The sequence below is a fragment of the Calonectris borealis genome, chromosome 1, assembly GCF_964195595.1.
Source record: "Calonectris borealis chromosome 1, bCalBor7.hap1.2, whole genome shotgun sequence".
Taxonomy (NCBI): Eukaryota; Metazoa; Chordata; class Aves; order Procellariiformes; family Procellariidae; genus Calonectris; species Calonectris borealis.
Window position 1 is genome coordinate 84,573,081 of NC_134312.1, and position 26,514 is coordinate 84,599,594.

The 26,514-nt window shown below is 47.9% G+C and overlaps 1 protein-coding gene across 1 annotated transcript; it reads right to left on the minus strand.

Moving 5' to 3' along the window:
- On the minus strand, nt 1–25,676 carry LOC142090270 (alpha-2-macroglobulin-like protein 1). Its single transcript, XM_075167939.1, has 35 exons — nt 25,618–25,676; nt 24,854–25,037; nt 23,651–23,813; nt 23,245–23,297; nt 22,318–22,335; nt 21,651–21,810; nt 20,962–21,046; nt 20,007–20,121; nt 19,559–19,673; nt 19,024–19,133; nt 18,375–18,542; nt 17,814–18,044; nt 17,344–17,407; nt 16,429–16,574; nt 15,299–15,448; nt 14,749–14,865; nt 14,039–14,186; nt 13,463–13,580; nt 11,947–12,172; nt 11,700–11,826; nt 11,290–11,411; nt 10,748–10,802; nt 9,962–10,045; nt 9,379–9,555; nt 9,115–9,196; nt 8,607–8,763; nt 8,335–8,409; nt 3,293–3,455; nt 2,426–2,643; nt 2,041–2,256; nt 1,438–1,562; nt 959–1,049; nt 455–523; nt 134–236; nt 1–62 (listed from the first exon to the last, which is right to left on the minus strand). Exons 1-35 carry the CDS (start codon nt 25,674–25,676, stop codon nt 1–3), a joined length of 4,356 nt encoding a protein of 1,451 aa, XP_075024040.1.
- Between the last annotated feature and the right edge of the window lie 838 nt (nt 25,677–26,514).

Genomic DNA, 26,514 nt, shown 5'->3' on the forward strand with positions numbered 1-26,514 from the left:
TCAGATGCAGAAGACATTATAATCAGCCAGGGCCTGCTCCTCTGCAACAGGACAGGAGACACCTAAGTTATCCTTGCACAGAGCCAAGTGCAATCACCCAGACAGCCCTGGCACCCCGTGGTTCCACACCCACCTGGATGGTAGTAGTCATAGACCCTGACATGGCCTGGCTTCAGGTTGGTCACCCCAACCTCCCGCTCCAAATGCAGGACGTATGTCTCAGACTTATGGCTCAGCTGGGGAAGAAGAGCAAATGACAGTTCACTTACAAGCTGTTCTTTTTATTCCTCGCCTAAATTTGATCCTACTGATAGGCAATAACTCTGTGGAGTCAAAGGCAGGACTTTGGCAGATGAATGTTGAATACCCTGCTCTGCTAGCCCGGCAATGGATTCCCCACACAACTCTGGCACTGTCCTCTACTCCTGCAGCTTCTCTAGTAGCACACACATACCTTGTCCAAGTAGATGGCAACACCTCCTTGTGTTTTCTCAGTTCTTCTCACAGGGTGCCAATGCTGCAGCTAGGACAAGAGAGCAGAGGTAGCAATTTAGTTGGGTCTTTTGAAAAGCAAGTGTGAGACATCCCAACAAGGTTTATCTAAGCTTGAGTGGGCAGGTGCTCATTCACTCACTTCCAAACTTATTTTGGGCTCTTAGCCCTTCAGGCTGATCTCCCTGCAGGGCCACTCAGCTCCTGCAAAACCCAAGAACAGGAACCTAGGCTACTTAGCTGTCCAGGATATGCTGAGCGAATTGGGCTAGAAGGATCACCATCCTCAAGGCAAAAAGAGAGAGCCAAGAGTATGTGTTCATGATTGTTGTGTGGCAGAGGAGAAGAGATGGTGAGACTGCTGAAGAGAGAGACAGGCAACACCTTCCTATGCAACCTCCCCCTCTCCTTGGGCGTGGATGGTCCTACTGACACCACATCACCATCCTGATTCCAGGCTTCTTACAGACATCCCAGATCCTGGAGCCAGGACAAATCCAGACAGTAGGGACACCTCCACGATCACCATGTTGGAAGTGGATCTCTTCCCAGTGTACCTGGGGGACAAGATAAAAAAGAGAGTCTCTCCCAGCTTCCCCTTCCCTCCTCCACCATACCCTGTGTGCAGAACCATGAGCCAGGCAGCCCAGCAAGGACCAGGGCCAAGGCAGTCACTGCTCCCTCTCACAGAGGGCAGATGATGGCTGCACTGCTCTGAGCATCCCCAGTCTGAGGTGACTACTTGCACTCCTCTCCCTAGCAAGAACCAAAGCCCTCAGAAACATTTCCCCTTCCCCAGAGACATTTGTATTTTTCCTTCTCCATCTTCCATCTGGACCTTCTGCTGAAACTGCCTGGTGCCTCCATTGCAGCCAAGAAGCACCCCTCAGCTCTCCAGCCATGCCTGGCTTTCCTTCCCAAGTGGAGCTGTGTCTTTAGAGTCACCTGACATTGACATAGACAGTAACAGAGTGTGTGTCATCCTCGGTGCAATTGACTGGCTCGGTTTTCACTTGCAAGGCAAAGGATGTGGAGACCTGTGGGGAGGGCGTGTTGTATCTCAGCACCATCTGCAGGGAGAGACAAAAAGACAGAATAAGACATGGATAATTAAGTTCAATATCATCTATCACATCTTTTTCTCACTGACTACTCTAATCCTCAAGATATGGACCCCATACAGTGATTGGATAAACCATACACAGTGAGCACACTCATCCCAGTACCCAAAATAAAGGTCACTTCTAGGATCCTTCCAGCTGGAGCTCCTTCTTCTCACCCTTCCCCTTGACACTGTGCAAGTCAGGCACACAGCAGTGGGACCACTAAGCGTTTCCATCCTCCAATACCCTGAGAGCCATGGAAGTCCTCACATTTGGACACGTTCTGTCTCAGTCTCCTACAGCACACAGGCTTATTGCATTGGCAGCAGGCTGGGATCAAAGCTCAGTTAATGCACATTTCCTTGCACAGAGCTGCAACAAAGACTTTTGGGTTTGATAAGATGATGAGCAGAGGGTTGTCACAGCAGGGTCTGTGGGAACCTACCCGGGTAAAGACACAACAGCTGCCGTGGGCCTGCACCGAGAACTTTCCCGGGACTTCTGTCAGTGCTGCCTCCTGCACCAATAGCCGGTTTTGGTAGGAGACTTGGAACTTCCTCCCAAAGCCTCTCTGGGACCTCACCCTCACTTCTGCAACCCCTTTCGTGCTGTATGTCAGCGCTGCATACTTAGCCAAGGCCTGCAAGGCTACTACTGTGTCCTGAAAAGGAAGAAACAATTACATTTGCAGCTCGGAGACCCAAAGACACTTGAACTCACTGTCCTGAGGACCTCCGTATACATGGGTTCCTCTCCTCAAAGTATTCACACTTGCATAGATTGTGTAGAGGTTTTCTCAAGCAATATCCCCTTCCCTGGCCACAAATTACCTGTGTTGAGGCAAACCCTCCATAGGCATTTTGCTGCCTGGTGAGCCAGGCCACGATGCCAGAGGCTGTGGTGAGATCAGACCCTGTGACATTTGGCTTGGAGAGCAGGGCCAGGAGGACATAGGCTGTCAACTCCACATCCACAGACAGCGGCTGTGACCAAGGGCTGGTGCTGGGTCTGGCCTTGGACGAGGTCTGACTCCAGTGGATCTGCCCACCTGGGAAAGGAAGGGAGAGATGACGTTGAGGGATGTCAGGAAAGAAATCATGAGGCCTAGGAGGCACAGTGGCTTGTGTCTGCAAAGACCATCGAGTAAGTACCTCTTGGCTGGGTCATCACGTCACTGGGTGAACTGCAATCCCATGTATTTTGCAATACCCAACACTCCATATTACACGCCAAGGTGATATACAAAAACTAATATGCCGATAATCTGCATATGCAGTACCTCCCAGATGCCCAACTTCTCCACTGTCCTGTTTACCAGGTCCACTAACTACCTGATACTAGCTAGCTACCCACTAGCCAGTCCTGGGGGTCAGGGACTAACAAGAAGCGGGGCAGCTTGCCAGCTTGCTTCCCTCTCTGGCGCTTTGCAGTCCTGCATAAGAAAGCCCACCTCTCTCAGAGCCCAATCATCTCCACTTTGGGTACCAGAAAAGGATGAAAAGTTTGAAGGAGATCAGCACCCACACCACGCTATTGCCAGCACATACCCTGAGTTTGTAGACTGGCTGTCTAAAAACTCCCTTTGGTGAAGGTCCTAAAGGGTAGGGCTATGGTCCTTCCAGGTTGCGTGTTACCAAGGGCTCAGAAAGGTCATTTGTCCCTTCTCTGATGTTCACCTGGCACTGAGGTTCCCGTACCTGCTCTGATTGCCTTTCGATCAAGCATATCAAGTAGCTCTTGCGTGCGTTGAGAGTCCTTAGCCAGGGCGAAGGTGTAGGCCAGCAGGGCCTGGGTGTAAGTTCTGGCAGCTTTGGGAAGGGAAGGAGCGATGCAGCCCAGAGCCTTGCGCACCACTGTACTCTACAGAGAAGAGTTACATGGGTGTTGGTCACACACAAACACACGTGAGGCAGGCAAACACTGAGGTACACAAGCAGAAGGATGCACTAACATATGCTGGCACAGAAAGCACCCCATACCCTCAGGTGTCTCTGTGCTCGAGCCTCTTCTCTTTGTATCAGTGCAGCACTAGTAAGCAGTGTCTCCAGCCCTTGGTGCAAGGTGCTTGACAGACTCCCCCCTGAGCTGGTCATGGGTTTCAGCAGTGCTCTCTTGGTGAAATGAATGCCTTACTGCTGGAGTAACACCACCACATCTTACTTTCCAAGTCCAAACACAACAAGAGCAACAACGCACAATTGCAAATGCTTACACCCAGCCTGCTGACCAAGATTACTGTGTTCAATTCACCTCTACAGTGCCTTACAAGGTCACTGGGATTTCCAGTTCCCCCTGGAACACCAGTATTGCTGTTGGCAGGAGGCAGCAAACCCGCTGCTCTCAGCAGCGTTGTATTCCAGCATTCAGCTATGCTATTCCAAACACGAGCCAAAGGCTCGCAGTGGTTGCCTGTCCCGTATGTGTGCATCTACAGCACTTCGTGGTTTCCCCTCTTCCAATGGCCTCTTGGTTAAGTACAGTAGGATCACACGAGGGTTACATTTAACATTTATTCTGACATGTGACATGCTCCTCACCTCTTTCCCTTCTAGGAAAGAGAAAAGGTAATGTCTGTGTCATCTTTGTGCTCTCTAGATGGTGGAGCAGTGTTGTGGTTTAACCTCGCAGGCAGCTAAACACCACACAGCTGTTCGCTCACTCCCCTCCTGCCAGTGGGATGGGGGAGAGAATCGGAAAAAAAAAAAGTAAAATTCATGAGTTGAGATAAAGACAGTTTAATAGGACAGAAAAGGAAGGGAAAATAATAATAATAATAACAATAATCATAAAAGAATAGACAAAATAAGTGATGCACAATGCAATTGCTCACCACCCACCAACCGATGCCCAGCCGAGCGGTCGCAACCCCTTGGCCAACTCCCCCCAGTTTATATACTGAGCATGACGTCATATGGTTTGGAATATCCCTTTGGCCAGTTTGGGTCAGCTGCCCTGGCTGTGCCCCCTCCCATGCTGGCAGGGCATGAGAAGCTGAAAAGTCCTTGACTAGTGCAAGCACGACTTAGCAACAACTAAAACATCAGTGTGTTATCAACATTATTTTCACACTAAATCCAAAACACAGCACTATACCAGCTACTAGGAAGAACATTAACTCTATCCCAGCCGAAACCAGGACAGTATCCACCCCTTATTCTATACCATGTACGTCATGTATTGCTGGATGCAGCCACCAATTCTCAGAAATGCTCATAGTGTCTATTCATGGAGTAGCAAAAGTTCCCAGGATCCAACTGATACTTTTCGGTTGCTCTCTCTTGTTAAAGCCCAGCAGAAGCGGTAAGCTAAGCTCCCATCGTTTCAAAATTCCTACTTTTCTCTTTGCCCTTAAATATAATAACGGCAAGCAGCACAGTAACCTTTCTATTCTGTAACTGAATAGACCTAAGTAGGAAATACATCACATTCATGAATTTGTTCAGAGGCTCTTTTATTATTCCTTTTCCTTCTTAAATCTCTCACTTTCCCAGACAGTTAAAATGGAGGTAACAACACTAATGTTTGTACAACTACCAAACTTCAAGTGACAACACTTGATGTACCACCTGTGAAGTGCTGACTGTTACCATACATCTTAATACCTTGTCTAGGAACAGTCTGACATGTATGATAACCCATCTGGCTCTGGTGTCTTCTGGTGAAACTAACACGAGAACTGAGAGTGCCACTCTACTGGAAGTGTTTTCACACTTACTGTGCTCATCCTGCTGCTGACAACAGCAGTACGAAGTGCATACTGTACAGAAGCATTTAGCTTCCCTGGGAGCAGTCACGTGCCAGCTAAGAAACTGCTCCTCTACAACCATTTGTTTCTGCAGTCAACATCAACAATCCGTTTTGTTCCAAGAGATCAATTTCCAACACTGAGTGGGGGTAGAGGGCTGTTTGTATCTAGATTTTTTGTCATACAAACCATGCTTTAGTATCAGTTCATTCCGGGCAGTGTAAAATATCTCCAACATTTTCCCTGCATTTTAACCCCTAATGACTTTCATGAGCCTTTTAGGTATGCTTGTAAGGGAAAGTAGGATCTGTTCTGAACATCTTGAATGCATTAGCCTTTGCAGGACATCCTCAAACTGTTTTGCAGAATTTTGACCTCCAGTGATTGTGTATTCTTTGTAAAAGCATTTATAACCCACTCAAGGACACTCTTTTCCTGGGTGCTATGGCAAGCTTTGTGTTTCCCACTTCATCTACCCACAGACCTATTCAGCAAATTCCTTCATTGGGGCTAAGATAACTACTGTGAGACTTGTATTTTTACTTATTTGTTGATACTTTTGAGTGTCTTTCGTTGTCACAACCATTTTTTTTAAAAACAATGGCTTATGCATGTATGTCCAATTGAATAACTATCTGGTTACTTTCATGTCAACAAATCTGCTTCTGCAACAAAGCATTCCTCACTCCATGGACAATCCTTTCTGAGCTAATAATACTGTTGTCATCTTCTCTGGAGTATAAGGAATTCCATGAGGTCTCCTATCTTGTGGTAGCCTAGATTTTCTATCATCACCACTATGTCACCCTCTGTGGATTCATTCAGGACAGAGTGGTGTCCACTAGCTCATCATGCAAATTGCTTTGAGGTCCTGTTTTGTCTCCCTTTCAGGATTTTACTCATGGATTTGGAGCAGTCTGGTCTCTTCTCAGTAACTCTTTGCTTTCCTTCACAAATGACAAAAGTGGTTCTTAAGACCTACAACAAACTCTTCATTAATTTTTTACCAGGATGAAAGTAGTTGACCTTTTGTTTCATTCTGCTGCAGAGCACAGTACGTATCAAATATTTGTCATCCAGTTTCATGAAAAGCCTCCTCCACAAAAGTCACCCAAAACTCAGACAGTTCATAGAATTACCAAATGATAGAATAATTCAGATTGGGAGGGACCTCAGAAGGTCTCTAACCCAACCTCCTGTTCAAAGCAGGGTTAGCTATGAGATCAGACCAAGTTGCTCAGGGTTTTATCCAGTCAGGTCTTGAAAACCTCCAATGATGGAAACAACTAAACCTCTCCAGGCAACCTGTGCCAACACTTAATTGTCCTTATGGTGAAAAAAGGTGACCTGAAGGACAGATGTTGCCAGAAAGAAGGTTAATTCCCATCTGTCTTGCTTTTTTCCCTAAGCCCATTGCTTTCAGTTGCAATGAAAAGCACTGCTCTTTCACTTACTTTTCTTATTTCCAGAGAATTTTGCTTCTCAAAGTCTATAGCAATAGCATTTCTCCATCAAGTTGACTATATTTTTTTAACTGCCAGTACCACAGAGTAATTAGTTATGATCTTTAGCACTTGTAAGAACTCCCTCTTGCTATTACTTAGGTGTGCAATTCCAACCGCCCTACTTCACAACATGTATCTCCCTACAGCACTCCTTTCACAGACTGCCACTTTCTGGGAAGCTAAAACACATTAAAAATGTCATTATGGCTATTTACTTGACTGTGGGAGCAGCTACACCAACGTGGCCTCCCTAACAACTCACCACTAGCTCTCAGCTGTGTATAGAACAAGGAGTAGCAAGGGGGTGGGAGGATGGGGGTGGAAGGAGCAGGAATCATAGAAGCATAGAATCATTAAGGTTGGAAAAGACCTCTAGATCATCAAGTCCAACTGTCAACCCAACACCACCATGCCCACTAAACCATGTCCCTAAGCACCTGATCTACACGTCTTTTAAATACTTCCAGGGATGGTGACTCCACCACTTTCCTGGGCAGCCTGTTCCAAGGCCTGACCACTCTTTCAATAAAGAAGTTTTTCCTAATGTCCAATCTAAACCTCCCTTGGCGCAACTTGAGGCCGTTTCCTCTCATCCTATCACCAGTTACTTGGGAGAAGAGACCAACACCCACCTCGCTACAACCTCCTTTCAGGTAGTTGTAGAGCGCGATGAGGTCCCCCCTCAGCCTCCTCTTCTCCAGGCTAAACAGTCCCAGTTCCCTCAGCCGCTCCTCATAAGACTTGTGCTCCAGGCCCTTCACCAGCTTCGTTGCCCTTCTCTGGACACGCTCCAACACCTCAATGTCCTTCTTGTAGTGAGGGGCCCAAAACTCAACACAGTATTTGAGGTGCGGCCTCACCAGTGCCGAGTACAGGGGCATGATCACCTCCCTACTCCTGCTGGCCACACTATGTCTGATACAGGCCAGGATGCCGTTGGCCTTCCTGGCCACCTGGGCACACTGCCGGCTCATGTTCAGCCGGCTGTCAACCAGCAGCCCCAGGTCCTTTTCCTCTGGGCAGCTTTCCAGCCACTCTTCCCCAAGCCTGTAGCGTTGCCTGGGGTTGTTGTGGCCCAAGTGCAGGACCCGGCACTTGGCCTTGTTGAACCTCATACAGTTGGCCTCAGCCCATTGATCCAGACTGTCCAGGTCCCTCTGCAGAGCCTTCCTACCCTCGAGCAGATCAACACTCCCGCCCAACTTGGTGTCGTCTGCAATGAGCAGCCAAAACCTGGGAAATGGGCATAGTATCTAGCCATGAACTCCAATGGCTCCCTGTAGTCTAACCTCATCTTCTCCCCTGCCAGTGATATCCTCCTCAAGGGACAGTTGAGGCTTTTTCCTGAGAAGTGATAAGTTCCTCCACCCCCACCCTATTTATCCACAATTCTCTCCAAGACGCTCTGTTCCCTGCCCCAGTGACACCACTAAGCTCTTCAGGATTCAGATCTTAAGGCAAAAGCATGGCAAAGAATCCAAATATTTACCTCTGGTGTCTCTCCTGCCTCCAAGTATGCAGCAGTGATGTAGGCAGCCAAGGGGACTTCCCCATCCACACCTCCCTACAAAAAGCATAAACATCCAAAAAGCTGGGAAAGTAAATACACAAAGACCTGAAGCTTTTCAGTAAAGGTCCCACCTATACCTGGCTTGTTCCCACGCAAGAAAGCAGAACAATACAGGGAAGTGAACTAAACAATTACCAGTACACTCGGCAAGAACTGCTTTGAATTGTCCTTCAAGGTGCTCTGACTCTTACCTTCATGGCTGTATGGAAAAGTTGGCCCACATTTCTGAAGCAACCATTGGGAAGCTGGTGGAACTCCAGCCAGGTGAGAGCGGCTTGGATGGTCCTGTTGTCCAGGAAAATGTATGGCTTGGCTTGGACAAAGCATTTAACCACAAATGCAGTCAGCCTGGTTGGGGAGAGAACGGGAAAAAAAGGCATGAGAGCGGGAAGAGAGAAGCAGAAATATATGGAGTGAATGAGAGAGAGGGAAGGAATGGAAAGAAATAAGCAGAAGTTGAGGAAAAAGGAAAAAAGTGGGAGTTTGAAACTGGTGGGTCTCTCCTCACCTATTGTTCTGCTATTCCTTATTTGCTGGTCCAAGGACAGTTGCATACCCCTGAGATGCCCTAGCCCAAAAAGCATCTGGAACACTTTGGGTCCAATAGGACAGAAAGGATTCAATGTTGGAAGCAGAAAGCTGCCCACCTCCAGGCTGTCAGACAGCAGGTAGAGAGCAGGGAGAGAGCCCAGGGCTTACCAAGTATTACCATACTCATCCTTGGTACCAAATTCACTGTAGGAACCATCAGGGTGTTGATACTGCAGCTGTATCTGGTACCCTGGGAAGCAGGATAGGACATTAGTGCTCAGAATGGTATTTGCAGTGAGATCACTGGGCAGGGAATGGGGCGGTGTTAATATTGTAAGTGGTTGAGTGCTCTGGAGGGAAGGGGAGTAGGCAACCATCGGCAGGCTGGACACAGGGGAAGGCAGAGGAGCAAGATGGGTCTGTTGCACTTGCCATTGCGCAGGAATCCTGTTGCCCTCTCCTTGATCTCAGGGGTCAGCTGCCTCGTCTTCTCCAGGTACTGCAGCACATAGACAATGGGGGCAAACAGCACCATGTTCTGCTCCCCACAGCCGTGGGGCATCTGCACTAGGTGGTCCAAGTTCTGCAGTGCTGTCCCCAAGAGGTCACCTGGAACAGAGCATAGGCATCCTGACCACCTCCTAGGCAGGAGGTCTGGGGATTCGCCTCCTCCTACCTGTGACCTGTTCCCAGCAGTGCACCAGGCAAGATAGCCCCAGCACAGCAGTGTAGGGGCACCTCTGTCCAGCCAGCTTATCAGTTCCACTGTGCCCTCCATACGGGCTGTATACATTTCCATCCTGGCAGGGGAAGCCCACAAACAGAACACCCTCTCCCTTGCTGAGTGTTTTAGGTTATCTGGAACCAGGAAACACAGCCACACACATGGGAAATACAAGGCAGTGGAGCCTCGGAAACCTCATAAAGGTGTCAAGGGTTCTGGGTTTGGGCTTTTCTAGGGCTAAACTCAGAGATATGGGATTTGGAAAGGTATTATCATAGCTGAATTCCTTACCAGTGACCGAGATGGTGGCTCTGACTGAACCTTCAACCACATTTAGAGGCAACATCAGGGACACAGACTCCTGTACTGGATTCCCTGACACCAGCGGGGTAAGGTGTGTGGGAGGACAAAAAGAAAGAGATTCTGATGAAAACAGCCTTCAAAATCCCCAGAGACTGTTTGGGACTGTTTTGTGCTAAAATCCCATCTTCCTGTCACAGAGGCTGCAGATCACCTCAAAAACCCTGTTCCATTCCACCCTCAACTCCTTCCATCAACCTCATTGTGACTGTGTTATCCTAACAGCCTTCCTCTAAAGAGGTTGAGCAGATCTTCTCCTGGAAACCCTCCGTGGTCAAAGCCACCTTCCTGCTTTTCTTTACGTAAGTTACTCCATCTTGTTTCAGATTTCAGTTGCAGGTATGTCTTCTCATTGCGCCTCACGCTCCCAAAATCTGCTAATGGCCCCGTCATACACCATAAAATTCAAGACAGGAGCAGCAATCCTAAGTCACAGGAGCAGCAATCCTCCAGCCTCGCCATGTTCAGTAGTCTGGTTTTATTACCACAGGTGAAAAAGTCCTCAAGCTATCACATTAGTATCAGGGAGTTGGAGCTAAAAGACTGGACCTCCCCCCATCCTTACCCAGAGGAAGCTCTAGCTGGCACCACAATTAGAGTATGGTTCTGTAGCTTGGTCATGACAGAGAAAATATTTTGACAAGTGGGAAGACCCAGTAGGTGGTTAGGGAGGAAGGGGGGGACGAGCAGGGTGAAAGAAGAAAACAATCTCTCTACCTTTTTTGGGACACAGGATGGAGCTGTGAGCCTTTTCTACCAACACTCCCTCTGGCTGTTGGAGCACATAAAAGTAGCATTATAATGAGCACACAGGAGAGAAACAGGATTACAAGTGGATTAGAAATAGATATGGACAAAATCCTGGTTCAGGCTGGAGAGTCAGCTGGAGTAACATCATTATCACATAAAAACGTAAATTATTGTCAATCATTTTCATTTCAGGTAAGAAAACAGCACGCATTTTCAGAATATCATAACTTCTGAATGTCTGTGAAACTGATGCTGTAAGATTCATCAGAGAGCTCAGGAGCGAGGACATAAAAGAGTGTACAGATTTTAAGTTTTCCATGGCATGAAGTGCAGGATACCTCTCTACCTCCCACATCCATCAGCCTTCATGGCTGGGCCCAGCTCAGGTCCTGAGATTTTAATTACACACCTTTAATAGCAAGGGGTAACTCCCAAAATTAATCTGCACAAAATCTGGGAATTGCACAAAGCCCACTTTTAGGTCTAGGTAACAGAAGAGCTCGTCTGACCCGGACTAGAAGGATTTTGGTGATGGTGTCTTTCTGTCCTTGGTTTGGGACAAATGGTATCTCTTCGCCACAGAGCTCTTCGGTGGCCACAGCCTCTGTGCTGAGGGTGATATTTATGAGCCCTGAAAATAACACACATTTAGGTGCATAAAACATCTTCTGAGGAAGCACTTCCCATTAATACAATAGAAGTCACCTGTTGACAACAAAAAATTGGATCAGAGCCCTGTATGATTCTGTACCTCCTAGCACAGACTTGCGAGTAATCATGGCCTTAGGATGAATGCAAACAAGCACCCTCCGGTTAACAGGGCAAACAACTCCTCACTCCATGTCAGCTTTTACAAAACATCCCCACCTTGGTCCCATCCCTTCCCAATTCCACCACCCCACCTCCCTGTTCTTCTCACCCAGTTGCTCAGCTGTCACATTCCACTGAAAGGTCTTAGCTTCATTGGCACATAAGCAGCTGCTGTAGACACAGCCTTTGCATGGCTTCAGCTGGAAGTGTGCGAACTCCTCCAGGGTCACTTGGATCTGAAGGGGCAGCAGGGATGGCAGGTGGTAACAACATAAACATTACAGGCCACAGATTTCAGCCATCTCCTGCCTACCCATGCCCTGCTTTTCTTGCAGAGCCTATCAGGGGTCACCTACCTTCATGCATTGCTGCAGATAGTTGAAGACTGTGGCCTTCAAGATGAAGGTCTCACCCTGGATCACAGAAGATGGCAGCGTGAACTCCACAAGAAAGGGCTTGAAAACAAGTAGACTGGAGGTTGGAGCAAGTCCAAAGCCATTACGTCCTGTGCAGAACATCCCTGCTTTCCATTCTGTGATGGTGTTAGGCACAGTGACAGTGACATTCTTGTTCCCGCTGGGACTGAGGAGAAGTAGAGAGCAACAGAAGCATTTAACTGGATCTTGCTGTACGCAGCACCAGGTGACCTCGTCTGCGCCATTCTCTCTAGTGCACCCCATCCCCTAACCTCAGTCTAACCCCTAACCTCTGCTGAACTTGTAGCCCTTGTAGGGTTACAAGTAGGTCCTTGTAGAGGTAGGGACCCCTGCCTCAGATGCTTATATCAAGCATCAACCTATTTTTGACAATAGGTTACATGGCTGCAAAATGCCATCAATCACACTCAGTGCTTTTCTCAGACAATGCTTGCCCTTTGCACATCTAAAAATGCTTTACAGATGTCAGCAGTTTTATTCTTCTTGGCCTAGGGATGGAGAACCAGACACCAGAAGACCAACAAGATTGGCTCAACATCAGTAGAACTGAGCAGAAGAGACAGATCTTCCTATGAGACACTGACAGCTTAAAATCCAACACAGAGACAGGGCAGAGACTTGGCTTGTGCCCACATCACAACTTCTGAGAGCAGCAGACTGTTCTGTGGCTGCTACCACAGCAGACATAAAAACAGCCCTAGCTCAAGCTAATGATATTCTTTGACTCCAGTAACTGGAGACATTCACTTTCACCAGGCACGTACAGGAAGGCAACGCATACAACATCGAGACCTTCGGTTGCTCGGATCAGGCTGTTGGGTAAATCACATGGGAGATACCTGCCGCCAGGGAGTGAAGAGATGGATGTAGCTGGAAGGACAGTGGAGATGGGAGAGGGCAGATATGGGGACATCTGGCCTGAGCAGACTCCAGTCTCCAGACACCAGACAAGAAATTCTTAAAGTCAGAGATGAAAAATCTCCAAAAGCTCCCTCAGCACACCCTGTGTACTCACTGAGCCTTTCTCACAGGACACAACTCCCAGTCCTGTGAAGGACTTCTGTGGAGATCAGCTTCCCCTGCATCCCAGGATACATCCTGTGAGCACAGTTTGGGAAATGCCGGCCCACAGGGCTACCACAAGCAGAATGCAGGCAGTAAACCAAGCTGTTTTGCTGCACCGCACCTGCTTTCCTATCTTCCCATGCCAGCCACCTCCCATGGATGGACAATACTCTGTATGATCTAGTACCGGAAAACGCATTCAATGCAGACATCGGCTCCAACGAGAAATGGCCTGACAGGTATGAGCCCCATGCCGTATGTCCTTAGACGTCTTCCTCAGCAGTTTATGATCTAAACCCAGTTGTATCTGCTGCCCTTTCCGGTCACACTAAGCCACCCAGACTAGACCCCCACTGCTCAGTTTACTCACCCTACAGAATATAAATCCCATATCCAGGTTTTGGGGAAATGCTTGTGTACTTTCTCTTCAGGTGAAGAAACAGGTGAAAAAATAGTGGGCTGATAGGTAGATGTTGTCAGATGCTCTGCTGGAAATAACAAAGACCCAGTCACCACAGGGTCCTTAGGCCCTGGTTTAGAGCAGAGGGGCTCCAGCCCAGCTTAGGTTGCAGGTCATTCAGTTAGCTCTTGGGAAGCACTGCACTGGAACAGAAGGTGCTCTCCCAAATTTTAAAATCTCTTTCCTCATTTTAAACAACAGAAGTGCTAAGGGCCTTACTTGCATTTGTAGGCACCAAGGGAAGGGCAACCATTTCCTCACCTCAGAGGTGAGACTTGGGATCCAGACAGCTCGCTAACATTTCAGAGCCAGAAGCCATGAGCCCCAGGCAGCCTCACATTAGCACAACAGGTTTAGAGCCAGGAAACACTCTCGCTCCTCCATTTGCAATTACAGCAAGTACTGCCTCTTAGCTCAAACCCAGGATTGCTTTCACGTGGAAGACTGAGCATCCCATGTAAGAAGAAGCAGTTGGCAAATGCTTACTGTTATATGCTTTATGGGGCTGGGCAAACATCAACATGGGGCTGGAAGAAAACATTGCTGTTTCCTGCAGCATAGTTGTCGATGGAGTGGTTGGACATACTCTGGGTTTCCTGATATTAGTGTTGGACATAATTTTCAACCCCATTTCCTGTAGGAAAAAAAAAAACACTGATGCACTAGAAGCTTGTCCTCTCCTCTCTGCCCTCTACTCTGTGCCTTCTTGTCCCCTCACGCAGTGAGGACTTGGCTGTCCTCTGGCTTGGCAAAGTATTCTCTTGCTTCATTTTAAGAGGGACTTATTCAGATCCTCAGCAATGGGCAAACAAGGTCTTCCGAGCTAATTCATCTGGCCTGAGTCAACCAAATTTATTCTCTTTCAAACACATGGTCATTTAGGTAGTAGCCTTCTCAGCCTGCAGAGTGCAATTGCTCATGCTATGGAGATTAAACATACTATTTGAAATCCAATTAAAGTAACCAGTCATGCCTGGCATCCTGAATCACACAACCAAAATGCAGTAACCACACAATTTCTTCTTGGTCAACAATTTCAAGTCACTTACTCAAATACCAAGTGAGTTACAAGGGCCTAAGCTGGGCCTGTTCCCTGTGCTGTCTGTAACGGCATTCCTAGGATATTGGTAAAGTGAGGGGGCCACACTTCCCTCAATTCATGAATTATTCCAACCCACCAAATCAACCATTTTTACCCTGAATGTTGTAAACACATCAGGCTCATCAGAATTTGGGAGCCCGCAGGAATGATCGTCTTCAGACACTTGGCGAGGATACCTGGAGTTATAAACAGATGGGAACAGCCCATAGATCTGGGAAAACAAGCAAAAAAAAAAAATCAGCACAAATAAAACCTGGCATTCCCTTCCTGTCATACATCCAAGGCCTGTTTGAATTGCTCCTGGCCACTGTGCATGAATGCGTGCCAGAAAACCCAGGCTCACTGTCACTCTTCCCTGGCTCTCCTCTGATAGAGCCAGCACAACCCGCTGCACTGAACACGAGACAGAACAACAGAAGCTCAACAGAAGCACCGGTGCACTGAGTGATGTTTGAACCTCTTTCTTAACGCACGCCCCCTCATCCTCACCCGTGCCACACCGAGAGCACTGCCGACCCTTCCGGGCAGTGCTTTGAGTTCCCTGGGAGATAAGCTCTGCGCAGATGCAATGGCCTGTCTGTCTGTCTCCCTCCCTCTTCATGTCAGCACAAGGGAAGGGAAGAAGTTGGGGCAGGCTCACTCACCAAGGAGCTGCTGAGCTCTTTTCCTGGCTTCGGCAAAAGGACGCTCTTATCCACAGCCCAGACGGCACACGTGGACCCAGGAGCTGCCAGCAGGTGGAGACCAACCTCTGAATCAGGAAGGGTCTTGGCCGTTGAGAAGCCCAGCTCCACCTGGATGGGAAGAAGACAGGCAATAGGTGAGTGACATTTCTGCTGCTGGCCTCCCTACCACTGCCTGAGCAGGGAAAGGACCTACATGAAGAGAGTTTCCAAGGACTTGCCTTGGATGGAAACCTGAGGAATCTCCCAAGGACCCCCAGAAGGTATTTAAAAAAACATCACGTTGAGGTTCTAACAGGAAAGATGGCAGAGGGGGAACCATCAGTGTTCGCAGCTCACAGTACTAGCGACATTCCTGTACCAGAACACAGCGCTCTCTTTACCCAGCAAACCAGCCAGCCATGATCACACACCTCACACAGCTGTCTTTCTGCTCCTTTTGGAGCCCCAGATCAAGAATAAGCCTAGTCCTTATCTCCAGGCTCTTTGTGGGGTTGGTCTCAGTTTCCTGAAGCACTTCCTGTTCTTGCTGGAATCTGACTGTCCATGGCAGATAAACAGCTGTGGAGCAGGGGTAATGCCAGTCCTCAGAAGTTCATCTTTGGAGTGCAAGACACAGCTAAGAAAGCAGATTCCCATAGATGTCACAATGACCACAAGCGCTCAGCCCCTTCTGGATGGCCAGTAAAATCCACTTCTTCCTTCGGCCACTTTCAGCTCTTTTCCCAACACCACATACTAACAAGTTTAAGTGTCTGCTGCAGCAGCAGAGCAGCCTTGAGCTCTCCTGGGAATCACACTAATAACCTGGGCTGGGCTGTGATCCTTCTGGGTTGCAGTTGCTATAAGAGCCTATGGAGATAGACACAGCAATTCTCTGCCTTTCCCAAACGTTGCAGCAGCCCCCACAATGCTCAGCACGTATTTGCTGCATACATCACAGCACACTTCACCATTCACATACTGCAGCATCCCACACAGTATCAGCCACACGCAGCTACACATATTATGCATTCCTCAGTCTCTTCTTTCATTGCAGCAGACACACACACTCTCACACATTTAGTCACGGCCTCAGACACAAGTCCTACCTTATTTCTGAAACACATGGAGACACTGAAGATGGCAGAATCAGCAATGATTTTTCCATTAGGGAAGATAACATAAACAACAAGTCTTGGAGCTGGGGCATAGATCAAGCTGAAGGTAAGAGGGATGGAGAAGAAGCCTTTCAGCACTAGATGGAGGAGAGAAAGAAGAAGAGAAAGTAGATTCGGTAGTGAAAATGGACTCCGATCAGCTTTTACCATTCTGCATGTTTCTGTTTAATTCCTTTCCTCAAGTCTTTCAGGACCAAAGAGATTTCTGGAGACCACTGAAACAATCAGCACATCTCTGCATCTGGTATTCAAGACCAGCAAAAGACCTTTCCTGGTTCTGTTCATTGCCTCAAGGAGACGAAACAGCTCTTTGGAGTTCAAGCTTAGCTCCACAAAGAGTGAGAGTCTCAGATATCTTTCAAAGCCTCCCACCCCATCACCAACAAAGAGGTGACCTTTGTCCCAAAGCACCTGTAATTTAGGTTTTAAAAAAAAGAGCTGAAGTAGACAACAGTGAGTCAACACCCATCAAAATGATAAGCTGTGGCATCATAACTACTCAAAGATTATTTTTAGACACAATTGCAAATTAAAGCAGGAGAGTTTTGATAGAGGGTAAGGCTATAGTTCCATGCCGCTTGCATTGCAGCAAAAAGGAGGCTTCTTTGAAAATGAAAAAAACAGAGAATGAGCCTATGGGCTGGGAAATGCTGAGTATTGTTCTCTTGGTACCAAGCAGGAGAGTAAAGGAAACATGAAACCTGGAAAGGCACGCTGCTCTGATGCAACAGAAGAGTGGTGAGCCAGCTTTAAACTGCAAAGAGGTTTATGCCACATATCCAAATAAGACAGGATGCCACAGACCACTGAGTGCTTGCTAGACATGAAACAGGGGAGTGCACTTACTTCTTGGCAGCCCAACCCAAACAGTCTTCTGACCTGCATGGACTATCCCTCTTTTCCCTGTGACCTAGGAAAGAATACAGAAAAGGAAGGGAATGCCAGTTACATAGTCTTTGAGACCACTGTGCAGATCAAAGTAACCCTGAAATTGGAGATTAAATGGGGGCGGTGGGAAGGATATGAGCTTTACTTGCTCTCAGGCAGCAGGGAGAGCTCAGGGGATCAAGAGACTTGGGGGAGGACAGGTGAGGCCAATACCTGCCCTGCACCAGCGCAGAGCCCAAAAGAAAGGTGCTGCCTTTCTTGCTATTACTGCAGCCCCAGGACTGAAACCAGGATCCAGCCCCATGATGGCTGGATGAGCTACCTGTCCGGGGCTGAGCCAAATCTATCAAGTATCAGGCTTGAATCTGTAGGAGATACTGATCTTGAGCCTTGAACCATCACCCACTAGCACTTCCTCAGAAACTCACAAAGTAGGAGAAAATGACACGCTTGGGCCCATGTTCCAGGTCCTCCTGGTAAATTCTGAAGTCCACCTTGATAGCCTGCTTTTTACCACACGCCATCGTTTCTGGCACACGGACAATAGAGAGAAAACTCCTGCTGGTGCTGTAGAATGGATGTATGAAATGAGAGGCTCGCTGGTAACTCAAATCAACTGTTCCAGGCTCTTTATCCAAATCTTGATGCAGGACACTTGCCTGGTGAGACAAAAGAAAAAAAACACAGTTAATTTCTCTAGTTAAGAAGTCAAGTCAGCTGCAAATCACCCTAGCTGTGGCTTGGTAAGAAGCTCAGATCGGGTCTGAGCAACACCATAGCAGAGGTCTCTGTATGGAGAGTTCATGAGGAAAGCAACTAGGAACCTGAGAATAAGCTCTCAGAGGGAGGCAAGATCCAGAACATGCTGAGGTGTTTCAGGTTTGAATTACTGTCCTCCAAGAAGGAACGGGGGAGATGTCTGTGGGGCAGTAAACAGCCCTGAGATGCATGCATACCCCTGCCAACAAGACAGACCCTTCCTCACTTACCTCCAGGGAAGCCGAGGTGCTGTTCCAAGCAGTCGTGTTCAGGCTAAACGAAGCTGTCCCAGAGTCCCCAGTGATGTACTTCTGCTTAAACTGCTGCTCACCGCAGCTTACTACGAGGAGGACTTTTTTGTGCTTCAGTGCCTTGCCTTGGTAGTTGATGACTTTAATCTGAGAACATCGTAGTGAGCAAGAAAAGTGCAGAAGAATCTAATCAGCGGACAGAATCTCCTGCTTCTCCAAGTCAGGAGCAGCATTTCCAAAGACAGCAAGCTCACCCTTCCAGTCACTAACAATATTATCAACACTGCTACTGGTCACCTCTTATTATCACTTGCACTACCGTGTTCATTCACCCCCATGCTCTCTGCCCCTTCACAGCAGAAGGCCTCCCGACTGCTGAAATTCCAAATGTTTGGGTTTACACCCCATATATGGATCCCCATAGCTGTTACTACTCAAGGCTTATTTGGCAAATGGCAGTCTTGGGTTGTTTTCTCACTTTTGACAATTCAAGAGTTTTGTCGCTGGGAGTCATTCGTGCCCTCCCAAGCCCCTGGCTGGAGGTGAGGTCGGACAAGACAGTAGGTGACAGTCGCTGTGAAGGCATTGCTCACGCTCTCCCCTCCAAAGGACTGTGACTGGGAGTTACCTTCCCCCTGTACATCTCTCCAGTGTGGTAGTAAGAATTCACATCATCAAACAAGGCCATCCCGCCAATCTTGGAGATGAGTAATTTGTGGGAAGCATTGACGTGTATCTCTGAATGAAAGCAGCGAGACAGAAACATAAGGGAGGGAGCAAGGAAGCCAAGCAGCCCTCAGCAATTTCCCTGCAGAGTGACCCACTGGTAATACTGATGCGCACGTTCAGCTGCACACACATTTCATACCAGGGAGGTGATCTGCCCAGGGCTCTGGGTATCTTTGTCTTCCTCCCACTTACTTCTAGCCCTTAGAGAGGTTCCTAAGCTTCACCGTCTGAGACTGCAGGCACTCAGAGTGAGTGTGTCATGCTGTCAGGAACGGGTGGCTCTGTCTGTATCTATCTGTGAGGTTAGATGGCAGGCCCCGATGGCCTCAGAAAGCTCAGAGCCCTTGCTAGCCTGAAAGCCTCCAGTGTTCTTGGTAAGATCAGTGCATCTTCACGTGCCCCTTCCCAGCCACCAGAGATATTTCCAGAGTTACCTGTGCCATCCTCCACCAGCGAGGCCTCTGCAACTATGCTGTCCTGATAGTACCGAAAGTCTCGACTGAAGGAGGACAGACTCACATTTGTGAAGAAGCAACCCATCTCATCTGTCTGAAAGTACAGAGAGAGAAAACAGGGTCTGAGCAAGGCATTTAGGTTAGAAGTTACCCAAACGGCACAGAAACAGCAGGGCGAAATCCCTGCTCTCAGGGAGCTTGCCTTTTGACATAGCAGGCCAGGGTGTGGAGCAGGTACATGATGGACGCCCAGTCATAGCCACCAGGCACAGTTACTAAGAGGCAGCACCAGTAGACCACTGGCCAAGCAGCCAAAACCACAGAGTAACATCACTTATTTCGGCTAAAGCCTCCAGCAGCCTTGCCTTACCCTAGGGCTGAGCACAAATGTCTCTGAATACGACTCGGCTCACGCTAAGCATCTCACCTGGTTGTTGAATTCCTGACAGAGATCAGGTTTTGAAGCACTGGGCAGGAACAGGGCTATCTTCTGACAAAGGCTCACATGAACCATCCCCTGCACGCCTTTCCCATAGGTGTGTCTGTTTTGGGGAGCAGGGAAAGGAGGAGACGGTCACACACAGTGAGAGAAAACAGGGCTTGCTTTGCATAGCCCCGGAGACCACTTATTCACGGATATTCACAATATAGCACAGAATGGCAGCCATACAGCAGGCCCAGGAGCCCTGACCCAGTAAGCAGGGTCAGGCTAGGGCACTGCAGTGATGGGACATCAGGGGCTTTGTGATATAATTAGTGCCAAACTAATCTATTCTGGGAAACCAGCGTGTTGTAGGTGCTGACTCAGCACAGAGCTCTGCACTTTACATCAGCATCACCTGCAATAACCCCAGGACATGCTGAAGGCATGCATCATCTTACGAGCAGAAGTGTGGGTGATTAAGAAAGTGCCTTTCATTAAGAAAGCACCTTTACATGAGGCTGTTAACCTTAGCATTGTCCTTGAACTGTACCTGGGGCAATTCCTTTTTGCCTCTCTCTAGTCTCATGCTAGAACATAATCTGGAAAAGCCTCCTTTCATTTCCCATGAGTTTGTTCTGCAGGGAGATGAACACCAAACATCTGCCATGTTCTGCCCCACAAATGGCTGCTTGTCAAAGGGTAGGTTGTTCCCCCAGGTAGGTTCCCCCCTTTCCCCCCAGAGACTTCTGGAATGTTTTTAGGAAAGGGGCACTAGAGTACCAGAAGGATAGTTATAGGAATGTTCTATGTTGTATCAGGGTGCCATGGAAGATTCTGGCCTCCTGTAACTGAAGTGTAATAAATTTCCCCTGAGCTCCTCATGGTTACCTAGCCATCTTGTGCTCATCAGGCCAGAAATTAATTAACACAGGGCCATCCCTCCAAGCAGCATCCTCACCTGCCACAGATCCGGAGCGGGAAGGTTTTATCTAGTGCATAAACCTGATTTGGCACCTCAAAGGTCACTTCAAATTTTGGCAGCACTGGAAGGAAAAAACAGAGAACTGTAGGAAACACTGGCCAGGGACAGCCTTTCCAGAGAATCAACAAGAAGATAGACTATGGTGGAATAAAAGCCAGAAAAAGGAGAAGAAGGTGGTGAGAAGGGAAAAGGGAAGATTTCCATTGTTTCTTTACAGATTTGTGTGTAGTCCCTGGTTGATTGCTCCTTCCCAAACTAAAACCCAAACACATCCATGTCCCTGCACTTCTGACCCTATTTGCACTGAGAGAAGTCTAGCCTCCCAACACAGTTAATTAGGGGATGAAAGAGAACTGGGATGGCACTGGACTTCTACTCTCTGGAAAAGCCCATCCTAAATGACCTTGTTTTGTCTGACGCAGAGATTTGCAGGAATCAGCTGTGTCAAAGGTCTAGGGCCATGCCCAACATTCCTCCCACACACTGACCCAAGGTCCCAAAGTGGTCTCTCCCCTGAGCCTCAGCTCAGACTCTTTTCTGTGACAGATGCAATTAATTTTCCCATTTGCTCTCAGGATGGTTATTATGGAATAAACACCCAGCTTCCTGGATCAAGAGTGCAAGGTCCTCTCTGCAGGTCAGACATATCCCGCACTTGCTCGTACCATACTCTTCAACGGAGAAGCTGCCGTGCGCTTTCGCATTGGTTACGTTGATGACGTATGTCCCCAGCAGAGGCTCATCACTTAGCTGGAAAGACAGATCTGCAATGCCGTCTTGGGGGACCACATTCAGCCACTGCTCTATTCGGTTGTTCTTAGGGTCCTACGCCCACGAGAAAAGAAGAAACAGTTGTTCCAGCATCTCACTGATCCACACCCCACAGAAATCAAGCTTCAGGATTTCAGTGCTGCAGAATACCAGGTTCTATAGCTAAGGAATGAGGTTTGGTACAGACTAGTCAAGAAATTTTTAAGACGATATAATGCTCAGATTCTGCTCCCAGCATCTGAGTCTCCTTTTACACTTATCTAAATTCTGATCTCAAGGAAAGATCCTTCACAGTTCTAACTTTTTTCATGAAGGTCTAAGTTGATCTGTCGATACTCCTGCAAGTTGAGAACAAGTCAGATTTCTACTGAAGTAACTGGGAGCATAACCTCAAGTAAGTGCATAAAAAAGAAGCTGTAAGGAGTATGTTAGTTTAAGAAATCTTGAAGTTCTACTATTCCACTCAGAGGTCTGTAAAATCTACCAGAAACTGAATATGGATAGCCCAGTGAAATGGCTGTCATTAACATTACTGTAACGTTAGATTTCAGCATCACTTACCTGGAGAAACAGGGAAATCTGGAGGGAAAAAAGGCAAAAATATTAGAAGACAGAAACACATGCCAGCAACACACACAAGGTACTTCAGATGCAGAGCCCTCTCTGAAGGATGTGCAACTAGTGATTTGGAAATTTAGAGCACTGACAACAATATAAAGTAAAACAAATGTCACTAAAAAGGACAAATCCCGGATGGGTCCATTATAGTAAGGCCTGGAGAAAGCGAAAGGAAAAGCCAATCTGGAGGTCACCCAGCACTTGCTAATGACTTCCTGGCAGAGTCCTCCATCAGGAAAACTCACTACCCAAACAGACCTAGCTCTGGCTCAGCTGCAGTCTTAAGTCTTAAAGGGGTTACAGAGGTATAGGATCACATAGTTTGGAAGGAACCTCTGGAGGTCATCTAGTCCAACACCCTGCTGAAGCATGTCTTCTTAGAGCAGATTGCTCATAGCATTCTCCAGCTGAGTTTTGAACACCTCCAAGGATGAAAATGCCTTCTCTGGGCACCTGTTTCAATATCTGATCATCATCGCAATGAAAAATTTTGTCCTAATGTCTAATCAGAATTTCCCATGTTCCAACTTGTAGGAGCCAGATTAACAGCACCCCTCCCCACCACACGTCCAGGAAAAACCTGACTTGCAAACTATTCATATGACACCATCACATCAGGAATCAGTATGTCCCATGCTTGCGCTTGCATGACCATTTACCAAGACAAGCAAGACACACGTACACCTCTGCCATCTTTCTGAGTTACCAGCTTTTACTTGAGTTACTATTCTCCTCCAGACACTCATCAAGCCTGGCCCAGGGACGAATGTGGAAATGTTGGAGCTTTGGCAGATGAGCAGGGTAGAAAGGAAGTAGGATCCACGCATGGAACAAGGCAGCCTTCTCCACAGCCCCCTAGGTCAGGCTTACCGAATTGCTGAGTGCAATGAATTCCTCATCCAGAGTCACAATGCGAAAGTTCACTGAAGGCAAGGAAATCAGGGAATATATTTATCAGTTCTCAGTACTTCCCTACAGACCCCTGCTCTATCTGTTTCCCCAGCTTCTGTCTTCATTCTATACACATTTGTGATAACACCTGACACGGACATTCCCACGTGTAAGATACCATGGACAATGACCTACTGCCTCCTGCAACTTCACAGTCACCGCAAGCTGGACATTACAGCCACTGGAAACATCACATCAACAAGAGATATTGTCTCAAAGCCTTCTGCTAGGGCTGTCCATGAATTTCAGGCAATTGTAGGCTTTCCATATGGTGTTACCAGAAGAAAGCCTAGGGCCCATGGTTGCTCCCATTTGCAGTTCTCACCTGTCTCCCCTGGTTGATAGATGGGCTTGTCTGTTTGGATGAAAGTGCCGCTGCTGGCCTTGTGGATCAGGACCTTTTTTTTCTCCTCAATACTGACCCCTTCGCCCGTGATGATCAGTTTGACAGTGGCAATCTCCTCTGTGCCATCAGCCGGAGGTGCGACCTATGCAGACAGAGAGAGGAGAGCATGCAGCCCCCAAGTAATCTTCTGGGGGCCCTGAGCAGGAACTGAGAGTAAAGTGGAAGAACTAATCAGTTCCCCTCCACCTGTCCCAGGACATCCCCTCCAATATCTAGATCCAGATCACATCCCGTTCTCCCTCCGTCCTACATGACAGTAGGAGGCCCTGCATGTCATAGAATCTGTCCTTTTTCCCACTGGTTAAGGAATTTTGCCTCTGGTGACAAGCAGGTGCCTGACACCTCTGAGTCTTAAGACTTGGTCTTAAGGAAGGAAGATGGGCAGATGCCAGAAAGGTGGGAGATGGTAGCAGAGAATCAAAGGAGAGACATCAAGCTGTAGCACAGCCTCAAATGCTAGGCCTTCAGAACTACCCAGCACGTACAATTAAGACAGATAGATTAGAAAAGACAACCAGAGGGTCTTCCTAACTCCAGCAGCCAAAGACCCCAGCAGCCTCAGCACAGAATATACTGTATAATAGACGAGATACTGTTTAGGCATGTCTGCCTTATCCTAGATCTTTGCTAAATTCTCACCAACAATGAATCAGCTCTAAGATGCTGTTTAAAAATAAGAAGCACATCCACTTCCATCCAACTGCTCTTCAGTAGCTCCTAAGAGCTGAGCCTGACTTCAGGTCCTATAGAAACTGCAGTAGTCATGCAAACCACCATTTCCCCAAGCTTTAGCTGTGGAGCTGCGCAAGTCCTTCAGAGAACAGCTAAAGCTGCTTCATCTGGTCTGGGATGGAAGAGGAGGAAACAGGTGGGTTCTTCTTATGTATCCAGAAGCATGGTAGATTTTAACAAATGTAACTTCAATTTAAAAATTAAATTCAGAAGGGGAATTCAGTGCTGACCAACAGATACTGGGCTACACAACCCTAGGCACCATCCACCCCCCTTCCTAGCAGGCTCACTCCAAGGCAAAGCAGACCCTTTCCATGTCATCCCTGGTTAGGGGGGATTTACAGTTCCTGAAGGGAGAATCAGTGATGGCATTTGCCTAGGGTGGCTCACCCAGAACTTAGTGCACATGAAAGTCTTCTCCTTCTGGATGGTTTCTTGCATTAAGAGCTCACGTCCTGCAGAGCGCTCCAGGACCAGATTCACTTGAAGCTTTGCTTCATAACAGGTGATGTGGAGGCAGGCAACTTGGGTGGATGGGTAGCGGATATCTGCAGGGATCACCACCAGGTAATGTCTGGGGCAGGAGGAAGAAGACATCAGAGCTGGCGTCAGGTTGAGGGCTCAGAGATGCAAAAGAGCTTCCCCACAGTGGCCCACTACTGCAGAATTCCTCAGCAATGATGTACCATGGCTGCAGTCAATATTCAAAAGCAACAGTGAACCCAGTGAAGAGATTGCTTCACTGATAACTTGAGAAATAGTTTCTGCTTGATTAGTTCAAGTACAGCCCTATAATCTTTTTCAAACCCCTTACTTCAGTCATCTCCCCAAAACCATCCCTTGCAGTCTTCAGAAGAAGTGGTCTCATAACCTTGCAGTCTAGACACCAGTGATTTGATTTGGCATGGCAACTGGAGAAGCAAACATCCCTGGGCCTCAGGTCTGACGCGGAAGCCCCCCAAAAGGGTGGCTTGAATTTTAACTCACAGGAGTCAATCATCTAAGGCATGGGAGGCAAAGTAAATGACTCAGCTACCCTTTGGTGTGATCTAATAGTGCAGGAAGCAAGAGAGCTGACAGCATGGAATGTGGTCCATCTGCCTAGACTGATGCCTTCATGAAAGAGATCAAAACAGAAGTTCAGCATCACTCACAGTTGGTGAAAAGCAGCTGCCATGTGGAACAGAAGGCTCAGGAGGATGGCTATCCTCATCCTGGGGGCTCTTGCTGCCCAATCTCCAATGGCCCTCTTCCTCTGAAATCACTGAGGCTGTTTTTAGGGGGGGTAATTTCTTTAGGCACAGCCTAAATAAAGAGGTGGGATGGGGGGAGGAGCCAGCCTTTCCCCACCTCTTCCTCTCTCCTGAGATTATAGGCAGGCAGCAGTATTATATGGGCATACTGTGCCAAGTGCCCCTTAGCCAATAGCAGCCCCTTTGGCTGCCACCCACCAGTTCGGAACATCCCCTCCTGCAAGGCTGCCATGGAGACATCTGACCAAATGGACATTTCATGGAAAAAAAAAACAGCGAGAACTTTGCTGATCAGTGACCCAGGCCAGGTCCTGATCACTTGTCACTTGCGTCCCTTTGTTTCAGCTGGAGATGGATTGCTGCTGTACAGCCAGCAGCAAGAGCTCACCCCAGCACACAGCAGGCAGTGTTGTCATTTGGGACAGAGGCTCAGTAGCTCTGATCAGATTATGGGGATGTGGATCTCCTTAGGCTGTTTGGCTTGAGAATGGGAGCAAATCCTTGCGTGTGCATAAGGAAGCACTGTAGCAGTACTACCACCAGCCAGCAACCACTAATGAGCTACAACTTCGCCTTTTCCTTCACTGCATACAATGAGGGAAATGAAAGTATATACTGGCCAACAGAGGTCTCCACCAGCTCCCTACAACACCCATTAGCAATGGCATCATCTGCAAGGAGGGGGCCTCAGGAATTGGTTCCGGTTCCTCATTGTTCATGTCTGGGTCTGAAAGGTCTAGCGTACAGGGATACAGCCTTTTGGCTCGGTTTTTGAACCTAGGGTCGGGTTAAAACTCA

What these genes read in the sequence shown, in the direction of transcription:
- LOC142090270 (XM_075167939.1), bottom strand. Translation starts at nt 25,676, where the DNA reads ATGAGGATAGCCATCCTCCTGAGCCTTCTGTTCCACATGGCAGCTGCT. An exon ending in AAGAGCTCAGCAGCTCCTTG is followed by an intron (nt 14,866 to 15,298) that starts GTGAGTGAGCCT and finishes TTGTTTTCCCAG; the next exon opens with ATCTATGGGCTGTTCCCATC. An exon ending in TTTTCCATACAGCCATGAAG is followed by an intron (nt 8,410 to 8,606) that starts GTAAGAGTCAGA and finishes TGCTTTTTGTAG; the next exon opens with GGAGGTGTGGATGGGGAAGT.